This window comes from Neopsephotus bourkii, unplaced genomic scaffold (assembly GCF_033783945.1).
Source record: "Neopsephotus bourkii isolate Nb327-2 ecotype Australia unplaced genomic scaffold, CSIRO-AGI_Nbou_v1 NB_940, whole genome shotgun sequence".
NCBI classification, from domain to species: Eukaryota; Metazoa; Chordata; class Aves; order Psittaciformes; family Psittacidae; genus Neopsephotus; species Neopsephotus bourkii.
The window spans coordinates 455,508-479,443 of record NW_026901434.1 but is presented as its reverse complement, the minus strand read 5'-3'; the positions used below and the strand labels follow the sequence as shown (position 1 = coordinate 479,443).

Here is a 23,936-nt window from a genome sequence, read left to right as displayed (position 1 = left end):
TCTGTCCTGGGGTGCACCACTCCCAGGGAGGAAGTCTTCCCAAAAGCCCAGCTCTACAGAGCTGTAATTTGGGGCTCACAACTCCGGTAAAGATGGGCACTACCTTCACATTTTGGAGCAAAGAACATTTACGGGACCCAAACAGCACCTAAGATGGCACTTTTTGGGGCAGTAACACTGCATTGAATTGCTCTGAACTGTAGACAGATGTGAACTTCCAGCTCCAGATGCGGTGATGGAAGATTATTGCTTTCCATTGCTAATCTCTCTTCTCCCCTCTTCAAGTTACAAGAGCTGCCCCTCTAACAGCAGTGTAATGTTCTTAAACACTGAATAAAAGATTAAAGAAGGATCATCTCAGACTAGTCATTCAAATAAAATTAGCTTATTTCTGGTCAAGGAGATATCCCTTCCACCAGCACTGCTTGAAAATGGAGCAAACTGTCCACAGCTTAGTGCCACTGATGAGCATTCCTCAGTGGAGTAAAGGATCTCCATCTCCTAGTCTAAAACCAAGAAAAAAGATCCTGAAAGTGTCTCCACACCCAGGGCTTGGGAGGGAAGCCATGAGTGAAGTCTCACACTATCTTTAAAGCACTGCTTAATGCGCAGTGAGGAATGCTTTGTGTACATTACCAAAGACCTAGTTCAAAAATAACATGTCTCCTTCTTAAGTTTACTTCTGGAAGGAGATGCAAACCCTCCTCCAGCAGCACCTAAGGGAAGAACTTGAATATCAATTCCCATTCACTGTTAGGAGGGTTAATGCAGCCAATGCTGCAGCCAAACTTCAGTATTTCTTACTTATTCCTTCAGATTTCTATCTTGCAAATACTGGCTGTGCATAGCAATGGACAGGCACAAGCTCCTTCTGCCATCTGTTTAATGAATAACAGGCGTTCAGAGGCATAGACACAAGAAAATATTGGGCTGAACTTTACTGCTTCTCTGAAAATAGCCCATCCCTTCTTGTGCACACACAACTACACTTGGAAGCACAGTTTCAGTATATTTAGTGCACTAACTATGCATTTACAGCAGGAGTTTGTTCTGGGAGGCAGCTGATAGAGCAGAGCTATTTGCCAGGGCACAGACCTCATTAGGCTGCTATTCCTCATAATGAAGCGAAAAGAAGAGCTGGCGCAGTAACCTGTATCAGCGTAATGAGGAAATCACCTCATTCACTGCAGCAGCTTCTCCACAATGTTTACACTTCCATTAAGAGCAATAGGTTTACCCAGACACTCATTTCTGATGGTTTACAGCACAAAGACAGAAAACACACCCTCAACTGTTAAGGTATGGTGTCTCATAAAGCCAGTAACCAAGAGCGTCTTGCATAAACATTTCCATTTGCACACTCCAGCACCCTACCCACAGGACCCACTTGGTTATATCTTCTCTCTTCCTCACTGCTGACTTAAGAGTATGCTATGCAGTTGTCAATTCACTCCATAGTAGAATGGAAACTCAGACTTAGCAGAGCCATCCTGGGGATGTGCAAAAGAACCTGGTGCAAGCTGCAAAATAAACATCATTCAGACAGCTCCCTGGTTACGGCAGCTGACTTTAAGAAGAAATCCAAGTAATTTTTTGCATCTGCAATTCCAAAGCTTTCAAATGGCTCTTTACCCGCATGAGGGAAGTGGTAGGGGAGCAATCGTGAAATCCTTTCTTCTTCCCAGGATAACTAAGAATCTGCATTGCTACTAAAGTGGTCCAAAGAGTCCCCCACAGATTCTGTCTGAAGATATCAGCAATTATAATTTTGTTTTTACTTTCTCTGTGGTTTTGTAACGACTTGTCATATAATAAGGACAAAACATTTCAAAGTTCCCAAATGCCAAAGTATTGCCTCTCTATCGGAGAATATGCTCTGAACAATTTACAGAAGGTGGAGAAGGAAACGAGTAATTCAGAGAGCAGTAACTCCCCACACGCTTGGGAGCGCTCTATGGAAATACCTGAGCTGTACAGCATACAGACTTGACCGCAGACGAGAGAAGCATTTTCTTGCTATTACAGTTTCTCTAGGCTACTTGGCTATATCCATGCTGGGGTAAGAACCAGGTTTCCAGAGGATTACCAACTGCATCTGGGACATACAGGAAAGGCTGCAGCACTTGCCTCACGTGGTTTTCTGCTCCACAAGTATGAAAACCAGTGAAAGCTGCATTCCAGTGATGCCGCTGGGTTTTGAAATGCTTAGGAAGAAAAAGTACTTTGTCCCACACCTTTTCACAGATGGCTGGTTAGGAAGTCATTCTGCTTATTAGCACGTGCAGAACCACATCCTGTCTATTTTTGTTGTGTTGAAATTTGAGGCAACAAAACTGTGTGCTACTAATCACACATCCTAATGACTTTAACCTAACTAACCTAATGTAACAAGCAACTCTGCAAAACAGACCTTGAAACACTTGTAGACTGGTCTGTAAAAGTATTCAGGCTGGCTTTGTATCTGATGCTCTTTGTCTCATATTTGCAGGGAGTTTACAAACCCTAGCTGGCTAGTAAATACCAACAGACACAAAATGACAGCATCAGCGTGACTAGGTCTTTGCATGGTTTTTTCAGGCTATGCAGTTTTATGTCTACCATGTATGGACACAGGAAAACTGTCTGGCAAACAGTGAAGTCCCTGCTTTCCAACCATATGCCCTGACTCTCCTTCACACATTCAGGACCCTTTGTTACCAATTATTCTTGTGACACATAGATCAGTTGTTGTCAAAAACTGATGTGCACAGATGAAACAGGTGTAAGGGGAACCAACCTGAGAAACTTCATCTCCAAAATCCCAAGCTAATGGGATTTGCTCAGAGTCCACACTGATCTTTCAACAGAATAGTAAGGATAAGAAAAAATAAGGAAAGAAAAGATTACATTCTGCACTCTTCACTTCCTACCTCGCAAACATGCGAAGATCTTCTGGATTTTGGGCAGCAGGGACATTAAGTATAGCTTCCCGCTCATGTTCCAACAAGCTTGCTAGTAGATTCTCCGTCATCCTTTTATTTAGGGGTGAGTCCCCACCAGGTATCAACTCAGCACTGGAATTATCCATGCTAGGGCTTGTCAGAGTCATGTCATCACTACTAGCTATCAGGGGAAGAGGGAGAGAAACAGTATTTTTATGTTCCTCAGCACAATAGATTATCAATTCAGGCTGTTTTCATGCAGTCTTTCCAAAATGTCATTTTAGAGTTGTAGAGGAAAAAGTGGGTCTTGAAATGCTACACGTATCTGCAATTAGTCATCTGACAACACAGTGATTTTCTCAATGGGAAAGTCAAATGTTTCAACAAAGTCATCAATTTATGTGGAAAATTGTACTTCTGGAGGCCATAAACAGTCCATAAAAAACATCTGAAAAGAAAATTCCCAGCCAGGTCTGCTTGAATACCATGAAGTGGTAACATAGAAAGCCTAACAGCACAGAAGGTGGGAGCAAGCAGAAAGGCCAAGAAGCAATATCCTCTTGTGAGTGAGCCAGAATAAGCAGATCACACTTATCTGACTCACGTGCCAAGACTTCTGCCCTAATTTGCTACTTCTGTAAAGCTGGAAGTTGTACAGAGAGTCTCTCCTGATAGCCAGCCTCAGTGGCATTCTGAGAATGCACAGGCAAGAAAGTTTGGGGATTTCAGCATTGTATCTGATTCATACTCTGAGAAAAACATGCTTTCCTGGAGTCACCCTGAAGAATGGCACTGAGGAAGGAGATTAAAGAAACCGAGAGACAAACAGAAACCAGCTATTTATGAGAACAATGGATAGCTCTGCATCTCCTTAGGTGGCTCTACAGCCCACAGAAACCAATGCTGTATGAAACAGATTTTCACAGTTCTGTTCCTCTCCTGAAAACTGAAGTTGATGCAGCACCAGCCATGCAGCCAGGAGAACATGCTGGTTACTCTGGAGTACAGCAAGGAAGTAGGAAGTTACTTCAAAACACCAGATGTACCTCTCATAAAAATACTTTACCATATGAGAGCTTTGCAGATGACAAAGCACTGCTTTTTAAAGGTCTAATAGCCCTTAAGATTTTATGCCAATGCCCAGCTCTAAATTTAAGAAGGGCTGGACCTACTTAGCAAGCACTCCAGCAAAGATGAGTTGTCTTGGTACCAAGACCTACGCAGTGCTAAGCAGTGGGCTGTAGTTTGAACAACAGAGAAAAGCATGCTCATACTTGGAGAGCCAAAGCTGAGGGCATTGGGGGTGCTTAAACTTCGGCCTCCAACTCTGGCTGTAAAAGGCATGTCTTCATCTTGGGCTCGGAAATCCTCCTCATTTGGCGGCACCATCAGACAGACGTAAGTGTGAAGCTGAATAAGAAGCCGGTGTTGGAGCATCCATATCACCATTTGAATGAGCTGAGTCTGTGGAGTGAGAAATGAAGTATTAAACAACCATGAAATGAAATACAGGAGGAAAACAGTGCACAAAGGTTAGGCTTTGTGACTAAGAAATCACAAGGAAAGATACTTTCTACGCCACACAACAGCTCTATCTCTTCCTCAATCATAAAAAGGTGACCAGGCACTCATATTCATCACACCTAAACCCTCTGTAGATGCTTCAGCTGTAACCAAGCCTTTAACAATCAACATGGCTTTATGCAACACCGAGCAGCACAGCCAGTGTCCTGTTATGGTTTAGCCATATCAATGTAGCCATACAACCCCACCTGGAGCTGTTCCCTTCTCTTTTAACAAAACAAGTTTAGTAGGTGCTAAAAGAAAATATGGGACAATCTTCCTTCTGAGAGACCAGATAGTGAAAAATGATTCAACCAGATGCAGGCCCTGATGCCTATGGCCGAACAGTGGGAGCCCTGAGACCAAGCTTGCTGGCTTCTACGCAAAGCCAACCCAAACCAGTAATCACTGAAGGGTTAATTCCAGATTGATCATCAGATTGAAGTGCAGTTCCCCTAGAAGGCCAGGGAAAGGGAAGGGTAATGGAGCAGAGCTGAACAACCAAGACAGGTGCCCAGGAGTAGACCCCATTTGCTGTCAGATGGGAAATCGCTGCATAACCATGGGAGAGCCTCTGGAGATCGGAGTCATGCCAGGACTCAGTGATACAGAAATCACTCTAGCAGCAGCCAGAACCCTGGCACGAGACAGCAGCTTGCTGGTGGCCAAGGAGTCCCCTCTCAGTGGAAGGGGTTAATAATCCCTCATTTGCACTCCACCCCTCTACAACAGGACAGGCCAACTTAGAAAAGCACCCAGGTCTTTAGGGTGCAGGCAGGCAAGTTTCTAAAGTGCTGAGAGATGATGCTCGTATAAAAAAAACATGCAAAACACCCCTGTTACAGCAGTTGAAGACCTGCACAATGTCCCCAGAGTGATGCTGAAAACAGCAGGCAGAGTGAGGGACAAAGTGAAGGACAAGTGTTTGTAGGTTCTCGGCATGGCCTATTTTCAGGAGTTTTGAAGGAGCATTCAAAATGCATCATTGTGCCTGAATTTCTGCACAAAAACCCCTTTCATATCACTGCAGGCAACCCTTCCCATAGCTCATGGCTCTGAAAACACTGATTCACTGACAAAAGCTGTTTGGGGATTTCTTAGCAACCAACACTGTTTTGGTGAGAGAAACACAAGCAGAATGAGCTCAGGCTCTGCGAAGGAAGTTAGCTCTGCTGTATTAATCATCGGGATAACAGGCCAAATCTCAATAAAAGCCCGAAACCGAAGTTCATCAGCCCACATAATTTTCCTTTTTCCATAAATCTTGCAATTCCCAGTTCCTCTTCTGCTATCAAATCACAGAAGAAACTTCTGTTTGCAGACAGACCCACACCCTGTCTTTTCAGGGATTGCCGCTTTTGGGGGCTGAATATACTTTAGTCTTAAAGCATACTATCTGGGATTGCCTTCAAACATATCTTTTGGAAAAGCCATAATTCATTTTACATGTTTAATAGCAAACCTACAGAAGAGGAAGGCTGGCGAAAGATACCAAATGCACAGTGTTTTGCTAACATCTGAAATCAGCCTGGGAGAGAGAGGTGGCTTACACCAGTGATTACATTACTGGAAACCTTCATTCCAGATGCAGGCCTGGATGGGAAGATGTCTCATATGTTTTACTCCAGCTTCCAACCTGCACGCAGCAATGTCTGATGAGACAGTTTCACATCAAATGAAAGAGGTCTGCCCATCTCACAGCACAAAGCAACGCTGGAAAATCCAAGACAATTCAAGGAGACAGTAAGACAGGCTCTACCAGAATCTGCTGAGAAGGGCCCGACCTAGACCAGCCTCCACTGGTCACCCTGGTGGCTTCATGAATTACAGAAACAGCCAGTTGCTTTTGTTATAGTTCCATGTGCTTGGGAAGTCTTACCCAATGCTCTCTAACTTTGCATATGCACCTTCACCTCTACAGTCTTGTACAAGTACCTAGAGAGCCACCCCTGAGCCAGCAGCTGTGGCGCACTAGAACAAGAAGCCAGGCAAAAGCGGTGTTACAGCTTTACAACTATAACATGGTACAACCGACGACTACCAAATGCGTTTGTGCTGTGAGAGAGCTGGAGATCAGCTGTGACTATAAGAACTAGAGAAAACTGTGCTTCCATATGGAACTGAGCCTGAACAATCATCTCTAATGATGATCATTGACAGTTATCTGTAATAAGCAAAACTTCAATGGAATTTGGTACCTTTTAAGATCTAGTCCTAGAAAAAAGTGATGCAGTGCCCTGCAACTGACATGATGCCCAAAATGCTGTGCTTTGTGCCATCACTGCTCGTGTGCCTCACACCATTTCCACTTTTTCCAGATTTAAACCTATTTCTTACCAAAAGCAGCAAGTGTTTTCACAGATAAGGTCTAGCAGAGGCTTTGCTAATAATTTCTGCTGCTTGTCCTGGACATGAACACTGAATTTACATCCATTCTCCATCTGCTCCTCCTGAGCTCTGATGCAGCTCAGAGACAGGTCTGCAGGAGAAGAGGCTTCCCTGCACCATCTGTGCCGCGCTGGTTGTCAGAAATGCTCCTCCTCCCTCAGGGTTATCTCTGTGCTTGGTCTATCTGATTAGCTGGGCTCCTTGCTGAAGCCAAAAAGGCTGTGAGTAGCTTCCCAGGCAAGAGTATACTTCAGTCTCAGGACTGGCTCCACTCACTCACTCATCATCTGGCATGGCAGGAATCCATAGCCAGCCTTTGTTGGCTGAAACACCAGGACCGTGACAGAAATATAAAAGGAAACATTTTCTGTTGCTTAATTTAACTACCAGTTAACTCTAAATTTCATCCATATTCCTTTCATCCTCCCCATCTCCCCACGCTCTCCTTCCGGGCTGCTGTGAGGGGGTTCTGTCTGCCTCAGCATCTGGATGGCTCCCACTGGCACAGATCAGCCCAGGGCCACCCCCTTCACCCCCTTCCCCTCGGTGCAGCAGGCCCTGGCAAAGCTGGAGTGTGCTGCCATGCAAGGCGGCACGGAAGGCACTGGCAACAATACACTGCTTTGTGCTTACTGACAAAGGCAGAGAAGATGTGTTAGCTTCTGAGAGCAGGGGCACTGTGCGTCAGCCCATCTGGGCAGTTCGGGACAGTCAGAGGAAAATTCAGCACCAAGTCTTGGGGAGACAAGATCCAGCATCCATAATTCTCTTCCCTCTTGGGAACCAAAGCCTTTGTAATGTGTTAAAATGCATTTCCTGCAAAGATTCTTTAAGGCTGTTTTGTTTCCCAGGCCTAAAAATCCCTAAGGAGAACACCAAGATCTCTGGGACCAGCAACAGGTTCAGGAAAGGGAAAACAGCAACCTAGAAACACTCAATCCTAGCTTGCTTGTCACTACATGAGGATACACTCCTAGTTAAAACAGAGTTTGTTTTACCTACAACAAGGTACACAAGCCCCCTTTCTCCAGTCTGGATCATTTAGTTATTTGACCCATGCATTCTTCAGAGTCTGACCTGAGAACTAAGGGCTGCCTTGGCTCAGTAGGATAGCATCTTCAAAGTCACTGTGGTAAATGGGTGTTTGCTGAAATATATTACCTTCATCATTCAAACCATGCTGGTTTATGAAAAAAAAAGATTGGGTATTAAAACTTCTCCCTGTTTTACAAAAATCAGGCTCTGAAGACCCCTATTAATGTAAGACAAAAAGTTTACTGTCTAACGTTGCTATTAACTGCTTTGAGTTCTCAGCTTAACCATTCCCTCTAGCTAGGTCTAGGCAGACATACTGTTTTGACTTGCCACACTAAAAATCCCTGATTTTATACCTAGTCCAAGTGAATATAAATGTGCCTTAGTACTTCCATACCTCTGCCAACAAAAGCTCCCGTGACTCTTAACACCTTCCAGATGCCCAGCAGAACAGTCCCATTTCCAGCGTTGTCTCTTGGAAGACACAATTGCCTATTCAGTATTTGCATGCAGCTCTCCTCCCTCTCCCATCCCCTGACATACTCACTCATTTTGCACTGAGCTGTTACACAAAGCACAGCACGTTTTCCAGATGCATAAGGCAAAGGCATCATCTACCAGAGCCTTACTCCCAGCAGCATGGCCAGACTTGTTAAAACAGAAGTGAAAAATTAAACATATTTTGTTGAGCAGCAGCTGTCACACTTCCCCATCTGTTTTCTTGTGCAGTTATCCTAGCCCCATCAAGAGAAAATTAGGTAACTACAATAATAACAATGTACGTTATAATAAAGAGCTACTATAGACTGTAGTGAAACGGATGCAGGGAGGAAATGGGATCTCTAATTCACCTAGGTAAACTTCTCCCACATGGGTGGAACTATCCCTCCTGCTAGTCCATGTTTGTTCCTCAAGGCAGGGTAGAGAGATGTTATAGCATCTTCTGAAACAGAAGAACTAGCTGAGGCCATAATGCAGATAAGGGGAAACCACAAGCATTGTCTCTTTCTCTTGGTTTGCAAAGAAACTTAGCAGAGAGTAGCTGGGTGAAGAAACTCTGATACTGTACAAAGAAAGCCTTGCACTGGAAAGCAGGTTAAAACATTGCCATTCATCAGTTGCAGTCCCTAGGACTAAGGTCACCTTTGCAGAAGGTTATGAAGGGGTGTGCACCACACCAGACACCACCAGAGCTCCACTAAGGGATGCTCTGCAGCCACATCAAAGCGAGAGGAGAGCACAGGGACAGAAAACAACAGTCACAGGCAGCATAAGGAAGGACAGCTTCTTTGGGGTCAAGGTAGAGGAGATGCAAACTGCTGCTTTTCCAGTAAAAACACTAAAAGCAAGATGAGTTTCCTTGTATCAGCTCACAGGATCTCCTCTCTCCACAGCTGCACCCTAGTGAGATCCAGCACCAGCATCATGAGCTAAACTGGCTGCTGTTCAAGGCAGTGCCAGGCTACCTTGAATTGCTGTAAGTCCAGGTGACACTACACAGCACGGTGGAGCTAACAGGCAACTCACTCCTGTGGAAAGGGGAAAATTATTCTGCTTTCCTCACTCACATCTGCAGCTGCAGCAGTGCCTCCCTCATTCTGCACCAGCCCTGGAGCCTGCTGATCTCCTCCTGAGCAAATTCCACCTGCTAACCTGGCAGAAAATTAGTGCTGCTGAAACAAGTGAACCGAGTCAAGCTGGACAGGAGCCAGAGCTCTAGTGCAAAGGGAAGAGGGACAGGAAGAAGGCATGTGTGCACACCTGAAAGTGGAAAGATAAAACTGGGCCTCCTCTCAACAGCACTGAGATATCATTAGATTGGCTGAGCTGGGCACAGGCTCATCCTCTCGCTGTTGCAACACTGCTATCCAAGCAAGGCAGGTTAAACACAGAGAGAAAGGGAAACTAGCATAGAGATATATAAATACCAAAATCTTTTCAAATTATAAGTACCAGACCACTCACAGATACACAACAACCACAGAGTTCAACTGCAATATACTGCTTGTTATCACAGGTAAGAAAAGATCAAGATGACAGGCTCAAGAATTCCTGTCTCCAGCACAGGCATGGCTGAGAGCACTGGTGGTCCTGGCAGATACTGCTCACTGGAAAGGTTCTACCTACTTAATAGACAGACATCAAAAGCAGAATGTAGACATGCACTCCATCTTTCAAGGCAGTCTTGTCCTTGCTCAGGATGTTTCAGGTTGTTTGTACCTATTACCAGGCAAAAAATACCACAGCACTCCAAGTACAGAAATGCCAGTGTCATCACTGTACCTCCCCAAAGGAATGGAGCAATTTTACTTATATAACAGTAAGTAAACAGAAATAACTTTGTCCTCTTTCAAGTCAATCAGTATGACTTTGTATACAAACAGGAGGAAGGGCTCTTTAACAGCCTTCCTAGTTTGTACCATGTTTTATTAATGCCTTCTGTATTTTCTGCCCATCGAGAAGCACATGCCAAAAGGAGAGAGCCAATCCCATGCTTAAGACAAGAATCAAATGGGATGGATGCCATGAGACCATAACAGTTTCTGCAGAAAATACAGTCCTTCCCACAGTACTGACTCCTAGCAAAGATGACCTTCAGAAAGAGAGACAATATGGTCAGTTTGATGAAAAGCATAAGATAACAGAATACTAGTGAAAATCTTCAAAGTTAAAAAACCCCATCCCCTCCTATGTGCACAAAGAGCAAAACTTCAGTGAAAGGTCCCAACTTTGGGATTTTTTTCATCCAAAGGCAAAGCAAATACAATTTGACAATATTTACAGTTCGGAGTACAGCATCGTTTATCACTACACAGCAGAACACAAACCCACCCACATTCCATCAGGTTAACTGCTGTATTGACTAGACCTCTCTTAATTACAATTGAACTAGTCACTTCAGGACAGGACTGGATTCATCACTCTAGTTCCTAACAAAAAATAACACAGGCATCAAAGTAGAAGAAAATGTACTGATATAGAAACATCTAAAAAGTCTCCCTAATCTAAACTCCAGCAAGAACTGCCATACTTAGCTTTATCAAAAGCTGAGTTGCCGTGGCTCAGAACAGCTCACCAGGGTACAGTGAGCTCCTTCATCTTCACACACATGCCCGGCCAATGTGGCCCTGAACCTTCTGCAATCACAGTTCTCATCTCCCCTTTTCAGACTGTAGAAGGCACTTCCATAGTTTTTCACAGCATCATCCTTCATCCTACTATACACACTGAAATGAGGATTGAAAACAAGCCGTGCTGCTGACCTTTAAGACCCTACCACAGATGGGTGAGCATCAGAGAGTAGGTGCACACTCTAAAACAGCCATTTTAACACTCCAGTAGCTCTATCAAACACTGAGTGTGCACTGTTGTTTCAAGGCATAACTGCAGCAAAGAGGCAGACTTTACATGCTTTAAACAGTAGGACGTCTTAGAGCAACCAGAAGTGTTGAAAGAGAAGTATTAAGGCAAGTAATTAATTTTAAAGGCAGTACTGGGAATAAGGATGACTCCTGAAGCTACTACAGCTAGAATAAAATTAATGCTATTAATTCAGCTTCAATCTTCAGGACACTGAACTGTCTGTAACTACAACAAAGTACTGGCAAAACAGCAAAACTGCTCTTCCCCTGCCTCCCAAGATGGCAGCTGACCAGTACATACTGTTGGGATTAGACTCTACATCGCTTCTTATCTTTATCTGATCATAATCTCTACCTACCTGTAATTACAACAAATACTTCTCTAACAGTTGTGCCTGTGTGTGCAACTGATGTTAATCTTCCAGATATTTGAACAGTGGCTTAATTCATATAGCCAGCAAGTCATCAACGTATGAAGGCTAGAAAACAACACTACGAGAAACAGCTAAAGAAATCTGCCTGTGCTTCCTTTGCTACATTGTGATGTGTTCAGAGGTCCAAGCTCCTTCACTGGGGAATACAAGTGTCAGCCAGGAGACTTCACATTGTTGAGCTCTTTCTTGAATTTCACCAGTTCCCAGAAATGCTGCAAGCCATAAGCAAAACAACAGCTCACAAATCCAAAATACATATATTATTATCCAAAGTCTGAGCATTAAAATACTAATGTTGTAACACATGGACTTCTGTTGACTACATGCTGAGTCTACTTCCTCTAACAGCCTTTAAACAATTCCAGTTTCATAGCAAAAGCTAAGTGAACAGACAGTTTGCTTTTAAAACCAGATTGTGAACTTAAACCAGATGGAATATGATAAAATTAAATGTGATTGTGAGGAATCCACAAACTTGCACTCAGCCCTACTAATTTATGACAGTTTTCAACAGACCAAATGGAGTTTCAGTTTTCCCTACAAAATCACTCGAGGAAAAGAAACATTCTGATTTTTCTTTTAGGATGTGCTTTGCTAGCACACAGCATCCGCACAGCTTCACCTTCAACATCCCCAATGCTTTTTGGCATGCAAATAGGAAACAACAAATGATAAGGTTGGAAACACAGTAATTGGCAACTTCTAAACCTATGATAGCAGGTTCCGGACTAAGTACTCCAGAAGCAACACTATTCCTTGTTCTCATTAGCAGAAGAACAAGGAATTCTTGTACATTCTCCATCTCACCTCCTGAACAGGTGGCGCGAGTGGGTTCTTGAACTCCGAGAGTGACACTGGAAGGGAGAACTTGGAAAGAATTGACGGCAGGTTGTGCCCCCGGAACTGACAAGAAAATGCATCTGCTAAAGGAGAGTAACTGCAGAAAAAAGACAAAGACAGAAATCAGTTTTAGATTGCTGGTCAGTGCAACATTTATCCACTTAATCATTACAGAAGTACCAATTCCCAAATGAACATTGTGTGATCTACAAAAAACAGTAAGTAAGGATAGTTTATGGCATGCTGCATCCTGCAAAAGTAAGCAAGAAGCATACGCACTTTCATCTTGGCACTGCATTCGGGTGCAGTACAGTATTCAAGGTGTGGAGAGAATCCAGAAGAGAAAAATAAAAATGAAAAAAAGTCTAGACCTGCACAGTCTCTGATCAAAGGAACAGGGACTGGGCAGTCAAGACAAGACAGGGATGAGCAGCATATAATACAAGCTTTGAATGTGCAAAACGCAACTGCAGATGTGACTGCTCTCCCTGACTGCTGACAGGACAAGCAATATGACTGATCAGAAGTAAAGGAGAGTCAAGTTAAATATTAGGAACACTTTTTGACTTAGGATTCCCATCTACAAAGGTCTTCAAGAACAGCACTGCCATATACAGCACAGGAACAGCTGTTCCTGAATGATCTCCAGGTCCCTTCCAGCTCTATTTTTATAATCCCATCAGAGAAGTTTTGATTTAAAACTATTTTCCTATAACTGAGTTCCAACACAGATTCTAGAAATATCTCAAAGCCCAACACAGTAAGAGTTGCCAATCTTCAGCAGAGTAAAAATACCCACCACTGCCTCCACATCTTCCTTGCTTTGCTGCTGCCTGCTCTCAAAATGGCCACATTGCGTTCTGGCTGTCAGAAGGCTTACCAGTGGAAAATGCCATCATACAAAACAATAGCGATAGCAACCCTAGCCTGATTTGCTACTTTTGATTACTTTCAGATGATGCTGTGTGCCAGATACACAGATACTCCTATGAAACACTCATTTATTTAACATCATAAAGCATTTTGTTTTGTGAACGTTTTCATATTGTTTCAGGTTCATACAGCCTTTCTGATATGGGCATTTGGAAAGCAAACGTACTAAATACTAGAAGTAGCCTTAAAAGGTAAATATTTCCAAAAGCCCACATCACTGCAGAAGTGTATCTGCAGTGCATATCTGCACTTACCACCACCTTGTTGCCACAGTAACTCATTTTCCTTCTACTTACAGACAGACACTGGCGTTTGGAGAAAGCATGTAGACATTGTTTTCACACAGTGGATAAATAATAATTGCTTTTCCCCAGTAAACGAGATGTGCAGCAAGCTGGAAAACCTGCATGGAGAAAACAGGGAAAGATTAGGTGAGCAAAAGTAAAATTCAGACTCTCAGCAGGAGTTCCACACAATGACAGAAGAGTTGTGTTTGTGCTGAAATGAAAGAACGTTCTATCCCTTCATCCTGCCTTCAGAATAAATTCACGGTTTAATATAACATGTGGCACATCAAAAAGCATTTGACAAGGTTATGAATTTCCAAAGGTTCGCTTCACATTTCTAAGTAACTTAGTACTTCCTGCCTTAAAGGAATTTTCTTCATGCTGTATCAATAGAAGTTTAGTTACTTTTCATGCCCCAAAACCTTATTTCTGTTTGTGCACAAAATGCATTAAGTGTTACACATGAAAAATAAAATAAAAGAATCAGCCTCTACTATGAGGCAAACATAAAGGAAACTAACACTGCCTTTTTAATGCACTGAGATATTTCAGTAATGAGCTACACAAAGTATTTTAATGTGTTAAACAAGTCAGTGGTTGTTAATGGCTCTGGAAGAGCCACATAAATAGCATCTAGGAGACATAAAATCCAGCCTGTATCATTAGAGGCATTTAACTTTGCTTTTTTGTGGAGAATAGAACTACAGAAGCAGTAGGGAATTTCCAGAGTTCATCCCACAGCTATATAATGCCAAGTAACACCACAGACCACTCTAAGCAGGCCTAGAAATTTTATTACAAAACAGGGCCTTCCCCTTCAAATAAGAAAAGGTGCACACCTACAACCACGAGCATCTGAGATGACAAGCCATGCTCTCCCTGTCACACAACGCATAGGTCATGTCCCCAAGTCTGAATCTACTATAATCATCACACCTGACAAGTAAAGGGCCACAATGAGCAGAGTCATCCACATCTCTCAGTGGTCTCTTGTCTCCCATGATTGCCAGAGTCTCATTCCCTCCACTGGCACAAGGGAAAACGACAGGTAGATTTGCATGGGCCTTCAGCACACTTCAGTAGAAAAGACCTTCACAGATCCAGGAGAAGTAATGTGTTTGGCCATGGCAGCTGTAAGCTTTCACTTGTATTTTGGATACCTCCATTTGCACATAGACGTCAAGATGGCAGAACCAAGACAAGACCACTGTGGTGTAAGTCAAGAGTACTATTTGCTCTGGGTTTAGCTACCTAATGGAAGGGCACAGAGAAGACAGAGCTGTTCTCCTCAGAGGGGCACAGGGAGGGGACAGAAGGCAATGCACACAGGACGGAAGATGGGAAATTCCCATTACATAGAAGCAAAGTTTTTACTCTGATGCTGGTCAAATGCTGGACCAGGGCCCAGAGAGGCTGTGGGAGGTATCCCTGCAGGTACTGAGAATTTGAATGGACAAGCCCTGCGCAGCCCGCTTTACTGGGCTTGCTCTGAGCAGTGGTGTGGACTGGAGACCTCCAGGCACCCCTGCTACTCCACAGCAATCTGCAGCTTGGGTACAGCTACAGGACTGTTGAGTGCTCTCCCTGCACCACTGTCCTTCATTTCTCCAGCCCTTCCCCATGTGAGCTCTAAGGCTCACGCTTTCTCTGTGCACTCTGCTCACGCTGACAGAACTGACATGCTCACGTACCACAGAAAGCCCTGGCACACAGAAAGAAAACTCCTCATGATTTAAAAGGATTTCAGCTGCTGCTGACAGTTCCCCATACCTGCAGCAATGCCAAGTCAGCATCTTGAGCCAGTTGCTGCAAATTCTTCACAGCAGAGGTAGTTTTAATTACTCTCACCAGGGCAGGAGAGCAGTCCAATGGGAGCTCATTAAGCAATGACTTCTCATCATTTAAAAGTAATAAGGCATGGTAGGGCCTGCAGAAAAATAGAATACATTTGCACAGTAAACTACAGCTTTTCCTGAAGGCTTAGTTATTCCCAGACCATGATTCCTGGGGTCAATCTACTGGTAAAAAAACGAGCTTCTAATCTCATCCTTTTGGTGTAAGTGGTTCAGAATAAGCTTCTTTTTATGTCACAAAGTAAGGCACTCCCTATAAAAAAGGGTAAGGGTTATATGGTAACTGGATGCCCCAGAGACTAGAAAAAAAAGACTGCACTGTGCTAGCATGCAATTAAGGCTGGGGAACTAGTCTGAAAACTGCTCATCTGCACTACTGAAATACAGAATGGAGTAAAAGCAAGAATTAGTTACTTTTGCAAGTAAAAAGCTGTAAACATGGAATGCCAGAAATAAGATATCACAGGGCCTGGGCTCTCTTTCTTCTAAAAGCAATATTACTTCTGGGTCAGATTAAAATGAACACGCAATTCCTGTGACTGGAAAGAGCACAAACCTCTCTTGCAGCATCACCTCAGTACAACCACCTAATACTAAGGCAAAGGCTGTTGCTTCATACCACCACATACACAGCAGCATTATGGTACCACAGCAGAAGATTCAAGGGAACCCTGTCTCAGCCCGTGCCACCAATGCTACAGCTCAATTCACATCATCTCCCCAGCTCTGCCAGCACAGACATTTGTGGCACCACACCTGGAACTAAAGAAGGGCTCGCCTCAGTCTGAAGGACAGCTTGCACTTACCTGATGGATTTCAGGCTTCTTTCAATTGCTTCAGGGGGTATAAAGTTTGTGGCAACATAATGGATTTTATGAGGCAGGCAGAAACTCACTTCCAGCCAGTTGTTGATATGTAAACGGACCACCCCTGTTGTGCAGAGACTAAAATAGGATGAAAATAAATACATACAGCATTTACTGTGTATAACAATGAAAACAGTGATCCAGATTCACCACTGCACAGGAATCACATCAGCACAAGAAAAGGCTGAATGTACCCTATCTATCCTCAGACTGGCTGTGCACCAGCTGATTCCTAGCTACAAGTGCTTCCATAACTTGTACTTACAGAACATTATCCCCAGTGAGACTTTGGAGGGATCAGAAAGACATGACCCCACTGATCTTCTGCTCCCTCTGCTCTTAACATTGCAGCAGTATCCCAAGATAAGAGTTTCCTGAAAAAACTACTGCAAGGCAGAGATTTGCCTAGAACAGAGCTGCAAAGGGCAAAGATGAATTGGGCACAATATTTTCACCTCCAATTTCCATATTCCTCTCCAAGAAGAAAGAAAAGGAGATGTCTGTACCGGGCAAGGGGTGTTACAAGCAGCACATTTCCATAGTAACGGACTCCTTCGGTTCTGCTTAGGTTGTTTATTTCCTACTAACCTGCTCCAGCTTGTCACATGAAATCACAGACGTGCTTGGTTAAATGGCTTCTTCATTCTAGGAAACCACAGGGACTAAGCTAAGCCTTTAAGCTGAGTTCAGACAACAGGACTGGAGTGGAAATTACGGACATCTCAGGAATGACAGTAAAGTCTGACACTGATGTTCAGCCTGAAAGCAACTATAAGCCTCTTTCACTGAGAAGAGGGCCTAAAATGCAGTTCTGAAGTTTGCACTCTGACAATTCCAGTCTGAATTTTAAATTCAAGAGTGCTGAGACTTGCAATACGACTTTTGTGTCAATAACACCCATGAATTTCCCCTCTACACAAAGCTATTTAACAACATGACAGGAACACGCCGGGAGCAAATACATGCCTTGGAAACTCTTTATGTGGTGATTTCAACATTCTACCTAGCATTCAATTGCAGACCACAAACTAACATGCTCTTTTTGAAGTTCATCTGGTTGGATACAGGCTTTAGAGAGACCTGAAAGTTCAGCTTTGAAACAAAAACACTGGGCAGCTTTGGCTGCCGGTATAACTATTCGCCAAACCACAACAGAGTGGTGAGAGAACACACATGATCCTGTCCTGCTCCGTGCATGATCAGACTTATTAGGGGCAATCTCACTGCAGACAATGCTTTTCAAAAGCAGAGGCTGTGGTTTTGTTCTCAGATCTTGCAGTGACCTCCAAAAATACTGATTTTTCAAGTTGCAAATAAAGTAGCTATTACGTATGTTTTCCTTGAGAGGATGAATCCACCGTCGCTCTGGCACTACCACCTCACATCAGAATAGAGGCTCCAAACCCTGAAGGAACATGCAAAGCACAGCAAACGCCTCCATTTTTCTTGCATTAATGCAAGAAAACCAGTAACACTGCTTATCCCACCAGACATATACCAACTGACAGATAAAGCTGGATTCTCTCAAAACACATCAAGATGAAGGGCACCCTAAGGCAGGAGTTATATGTGCTATCTACCAGGCCAAATACTCACAAGGGAAGACCTGACAATAAATGAACGTGGCAAGTGAGATAAAAGACTACCTGGAAACTACTGGGGTTGTTAAAACAGGTTACCAAAAAGCAGCAGAGATACATGAAAACATGAAACACTTGCAGGGATATTTTCCCTGCACAGTTTAACATTCAGGAAACAGAAGAAAATACAGTCGGTTCCTTTCATTCTTCAGTCCAAGTGCACCAAGGCAGAAGCTTTAATTAGATAATTACACTCCCTGCAGCGTAATTTTGTCTGCAGTGCAATATACACGGGTCTAGAATTAAAGACAACAAGAAAACTAGATTTTCAGTTCTGATCTGGATCTTAATTTCATTCTTCTACCTTTGCATTCAACTGTACAATTTCAAGCCTTCCTTATAGCTTTATGTACATGGTTTCTCCTTCACTTGCCCCTCCTTAGATGGAAAATAACTGAAGTCTTTAATAATTTGACAAGGAGCAAGCTACGTTCTCCAGCAGCAATGTATGTGACTGCCCTTAGCCAGCCAATGGAGTTGAGTGATTTTACCAATAGGTACATAAAGATTCTAGCAACATGAAATACAGTCAAGCCACAGAAAATGAAGTTTGGATCCACATTTACCTTCATTTTACAGATCCTCCATGAACTCATCTGTTTAGCAAGCCTTTTTACTGTGAGCCTCACAAATCTCCATGAGCTGGCCTCAAGTGCTTTGGCTGGGGACCAGCAGACAGAGAAGCCACCTTCTTTTAGAGGCAGAAGCAGAATGGCAAAAACCAGCAACAGAAGAGAAAACCAAGAAAATAAGTTTCCAAAGTCACACTGGGGAGTAACCTACCTCCTATTCTACTTTATTCTTCTTAACTAACTCAAATTGTGGAGCAGAGTCCAGAAAGATGCAGGACTGTGGGAAGGTGAGAAGACTGCATCGGCTGCATTGCACACCATGAGCCTCAGGAACACAGTTTAAGTAGCCCCTGACAGGAAACCTACAATTGCACAAAGGTGCAGTAGGTACACCAGGAATTTGCAGAAGGCTCTTTTGTTCATTGCTGCTTTCCCAGCTACTCTCACATTTTATGGGGATTTTCTGCAGTGTTCCTGCACCCTGAGCTTTTTCACTGAGTTGACATTTTCACTAAATTATCTGCTGTAATTCCAAAAGCTCTTTTCAGAGCAGTTATGGCCTATATAAAGGTTGTTTGGCCTTACATGCCCACTGCTCCATCAGTTAACTGGTATCCAGAGACACTGCTGCAACTTTTCCTTTTCCCACAGACTTCGAGAGCAACTAGGCAAAAATAGCTTCACTCCACATACTCCAACTGCCTGTTAAACCCTCAAAGGCATTCCACCTTATCCCAGAAAAACTTAGTTTCAACACTTAAAAAAAATGTAAAAAATCTCTGGTTAGATAATACATGAGGAGCAATACTGAGGGATAAGGAGAGGGGATATCATAGTCTAAAACTGACACAGGGAGAAGACAACAAAAAAAGCTGTTCAGTGTCTCTATCATAGGACTTATGAGACATCTCATGATACTAAAAAGAGCAAAGTTCAAAAGAAATAGAAAGAAACACAGAAACTAGTGAAGGCATGGACCTCCTTATCAGGGGATGCTGCAATGGTTAAATATTTACACTGGCTCACAGGACTGTGGACTAATTCCGGGAAGTGAATATACAGAAACCACCTCCAAAGCTGTAAGAACCTGAGGAATAATTTTGGGAATATCACTGCTCTTTTGTTCTATTCTGCTCAGCCCTGAGCAGCAACTGTGAGCCACTGCCCCAAAATGGGAACCCAAAAGCTGGCCCATAACCCACAAAACTGCAATATTCTTTTCGTAACTATTGGCAAAACAAAGATAATCCCATCTCATATTTTATGAAATTTTAAACATACACAAACCGGTTTATGTCTATTCTATTTATATCAGAAATTAATAATGTTTTCTAGTTTAGTGCTGGTAAGCTTGTAGCTCTGGAGTTTATTTTTGCTACAAGTAGATGGTCGAATTTGAGATCCTCAGGACAGTGAGAAGAGCTTGCAGCAAGCTCACTGCCCTGGACTTCAAAAGAGCAGATTCTGGCCTCTTCAGGAACCTGCTTAGTAAGGTTCCATGGGATATAGCCCTAGAGGGCAGGGGGGCCCAAGACTCTTGGTTCATATTCAAGGGTCAGCTGATACAAGCTCAGGAGTGTTGCATCCCAACTAGAAGGAAGTACAGCAGGAGGGCCAGGAGATCTCCTTGGATGGATAAGGAGCTGCTGAGGAAAATTCAAATGAAGAAAGAGGCTTATAAAAGGTGGAAGCAAGGACAGGCGGCCTGGGAAAGTACAGGGATGTTGCCCGGGAAGCTAGGGACCAGGTTAGGAAAGCTAAGGCCCAATTAGAATTAAACTTGGCTAGGAATATTAAGGATAACAGGAAGGGATTCTACAGGTACGTAGCAAATAAAAAACAGACTAGGGAGAACGTAGGCCCCCTCAGGAAGCTCTCAGGTGAACTAGCTACACAGGATTTGGAGCAGGCTGAGGTTCTGAATGACTTCTTTGCCTCGGTCTTCACTGGCAAAGGCTCTGACCACACCACCCACGTTTTGGAAGGCAGATGCAGGGACTGTGAGAATGAAGACCTTGGGCCCACTGTAGGAGAGGAACTGGTTCGAGACCATCTTAAAAATCTGAACGTGCACAAGTCCATGGGTCCTGATGAAATCCATCCGCGGGTCCTGAAGGAGCTGGTGAATGAAGTTGCTAAGCCGCTGGCCATCATATTTGAGAAATCATGGCAGTCAGGTGAAGTTCCCGATGACTGGAAAAAGGGAAATATAACCCCCATTTTCAAGAAGGGAAAATGGATGACCCGGGGAATTACAGACCAGTCAGTCTCACCTCTGTGCCTGGCAAAATCCTGGAGCAGATTCTCCTGGAAGGCATGCTAAGGCACATGAAAAACAACAAGGTGCTTGGTGACAGCCAGCATGGCTTCACTAAGGGGAAATCCTGCCTGACCAATTTGGTGGCCTTCTATGATGGGGCTACAGAACTGATGGACAGGGGTAGAGCAGCTGATGTCATCTACCTGGACTTGTGCAAAGCATTCGACACTGTCCCACACGACATCCTTGTCTCTAAATTGGAGAGACATCAGTTTGATGGATGGACCACTCGGTGGATAAAGAACTGGCTGGATGGCCACACACAAAGAGTTGTGGTCAATGGCTCAATGTCCAGCTGGAGAACAGTAACGAGTGGTGTCCCTCAGGGGTCTGTGTTGGGACTGGTCTTGTTTAACATCTTCATCGCTGACATGGACAGTGGGATTGAGTGCGCCCTCAGCAAGTTTGCCGATGGCACAAAGCTGTGTGGTTCAGTTGATAATGCTGGAGGGAAGGAATGCCATCCAGAGGGACCTTGACACGCTTGTGAGGTGTGCTGATGCCAACCTCATGAAGTTTAACCATAGAATCATAGAATCATAGAATAGTTAGGGTTGGAAAGGACCTTAAGATCATCAAGTTCCAACCCCCCTGCCATGGGCAGGGACACCTCACACTAAACCATATCACCCAAGGCCTCGTCCAACCTGGCCTTGAACACTGCCAAGTGCGAAGTCCTACACCTGGGTCGGAGCAATCCCATGCACAGCTACAGGCTGGGCAGAGAAGAGATTCAGAGCAGCCCTGCAGAGAAGGACTTGGGGGTGCTGGTCAATGAGAAAATGAACATGAGCTGGCTTCAGTGTGCGCTCGCAGCCCAGAAAGCCAACCGTATCCTGGGCTGCATCAAAAGGAGCATGACCAGCAGGTCGAAGGAGGTGATCCTGCCCCTTTATTCTGCTCTCGTGAGACCTCACTTGGAGTATTGTGTGCAGTTCTGGTGTCCTCAACATAAAAAGGACATGGAACTGTTGGAACAAGTCCAGAGGAGGGCCACGAGGATGATCAGGGGACTGGAGCACCTCCCATATGAAGAAAGGCTGAGAAAGTTGGGGCTGTTCAGCCTGGAGAAGAGAAGGCTGCGTGGAGACCTCATAGCAGCCTTCCAGTATCTGAAGGGGGCCTATAGGGATGCTGGGGAGGGACTCTTCATTAGGGACTGTAGTGACAGGACAAGGGGTAATGGGTTAAAACTTAAACAGGGGAAGTTTAGATTGGATATAAGGAGGAAATTCTTTCCTGTTAGGGTGGTGAGGCACTGGAATAGGTTGCGCAGGGAGGTTGTGAATGCTCCATCCCTGGCAGTGTTCAAGGCCAGGTTGGACGAGGCCTTGTGTGACATGGTTTAGTGTGAGGTGTCCCTGCCCATGGTGGGGATTTTGGAACTTGATGATCTTAAGGTCCTTTCCAACCCTAACTATTCTATGATTCTACTTAAAGCTTTGAAATGATTTCACATTTCCTTGTAAAGAAGACACTGACCATCCTTTGATCAAGTAACGGTAGTTGGTTTATATTTTACAGTACAGCCACACAAATCACAACTAATAATTCATTAAATCTCATAGAAGTATTCCAGTTCTCCCTGAGCTGCTGATATGGGCTAGATCTACCAGTCAGTTCAAATCCCACTAAGCTAAAAATGTATAAAGGCTCTTTACATGTTAAAAGGAAGAAATAAACAATCCTCCCCCAAAACCTCCCCATAATTTCACTTTTATTCCAGTTATAAAGCTAAAGAGAGGTTTGCTAAAAACAGGCAGGCAGTTAGCTAGTATCAAGCCAACATACTATCTGCAGTTGCAGATAAAACTTGGTAAAAGTTGTCTTAACTCCCTAAACTAAAGGCTGGCTTAAAAGAGATACCAATTTTAAAACTGGTCAATTTGTCAGCACTGGAAGTACTGGCAACTGGACTTTCTTGGTCCTAAAGCCAATGCTTTTTGTTCCATACCAATGCTGAAGTTTGGGGACATGATAACAAGACTCTCAAATCTATTTTCTGAACCAATACAAAAGAAACATTCCAGTTTTCTCCACTAGAGTCAAAAAAAGGTCCCAGGATTTAGATGCTGATTACTCCTGAACTGTCAATTTAAGAATACTCCATTTGTATAGCAGCAGTAGTGTTACAGTCAAGATGACCTGGTTATTGATTCCTGCCTTATAAATTACAGGCATTTCATTCAAAACACAAAGGACACTTTGATTCGCATAGTTGTGGTTTTGTACAAACCAACTTGCCAAGGGACATGTTAGGTCTTGCCTGAAATACCTCAGCACCACCTACAGGAAAACAAGGGCTAGACAGCACCTTTGGAGCAAGGGAGATAATTCAAGAGGCCTTCCACTGGAACTGCAGAAATCAGCAGACAATAGGAAATGCTGGTTTGAGCAAATCTCAGATGGAGAGCCGCATTCCCATCTGCAATTCAAAGTGCTCTCTCCATTTTACTATGCTGTTACTTTATGCCAGAGGCTATGCCAGAAATCTCTGTAAATTTAAAACAGCACATTGTCACTGCATGCATCTGAAGACTTGCCGTTCCCAGCAGCCTTTTCTCCTCTAAAACAAAGACCAAATCTTTCGATCTTTCCTCTTAGGTCATTCACACTCCTCCACACTCTCGAATCCTTCTCGAGATGTGGCTTCCAAAAGTGGATACAATATTCATTACAGCAGGAGCTTTCCAATCCTGAATATGATTGATTCCTAACTTACAGTTGAGAGTCTTGTTCCATGCATTCTTGTCTATTTGCTCTTTCTGCAACCCCATGTCACTTGTGACTAATCTTCATTTCATAGAAGACCACACAGGCTCTACTCTGGAGCTGCTGCCACACAGGAATTCTTCATCTTGCAGTTGCAGAATAACAAAAAATCCTATTTCTAGACTTTTTCTTCTACCTTAAAAATAACCC

The 23,936-nt window shown here is 43.7% G+C and overlaps 1 protein-coding gene across 8 annotated transcripts in view; it reads right to left on the bottom strand.

The window, feature by feature from the left end:
- The window catches only part of NPRL3 (NPR3 like, GATOR1 complex subunit), a 45,635-nt gene that overhangs the window by 2,761 nt on the left and 18,938 nt on the right, over positions 1–23,936 (bottom strand). For all 8 annotated transcript variants that reach the window (XM_061358217.1, XM_061358218.1, XM_061358221.1 and 5 more), the window contains 6 exons: positions 16,423–16,560; positions 15,534–15,690; positions 13,773–13,879; positions 12,511–12,640; positions 4,196–4,385; positions 2,910–3,102 (listed from right to left, as the gene is read on the bottom strand). In XM_061358217.1, the coding sequence (XP_061214201.1) occupies positions 2,910–3,102; positions 4,196–4,385; positions 12,511–12,640; positions 13,773–13,879; positions 15,534–15,690; positions 16,423–16,560 (915 nt within the window). The remainder of the gene's footprint in view (positions 1–2,909; positions 3,103–4,195; positions 4,386–12,510; positions 12,641–13,772; positions 13,880–15,533; positions 15,691–16,422; positions 16,561–23,936) is intronic.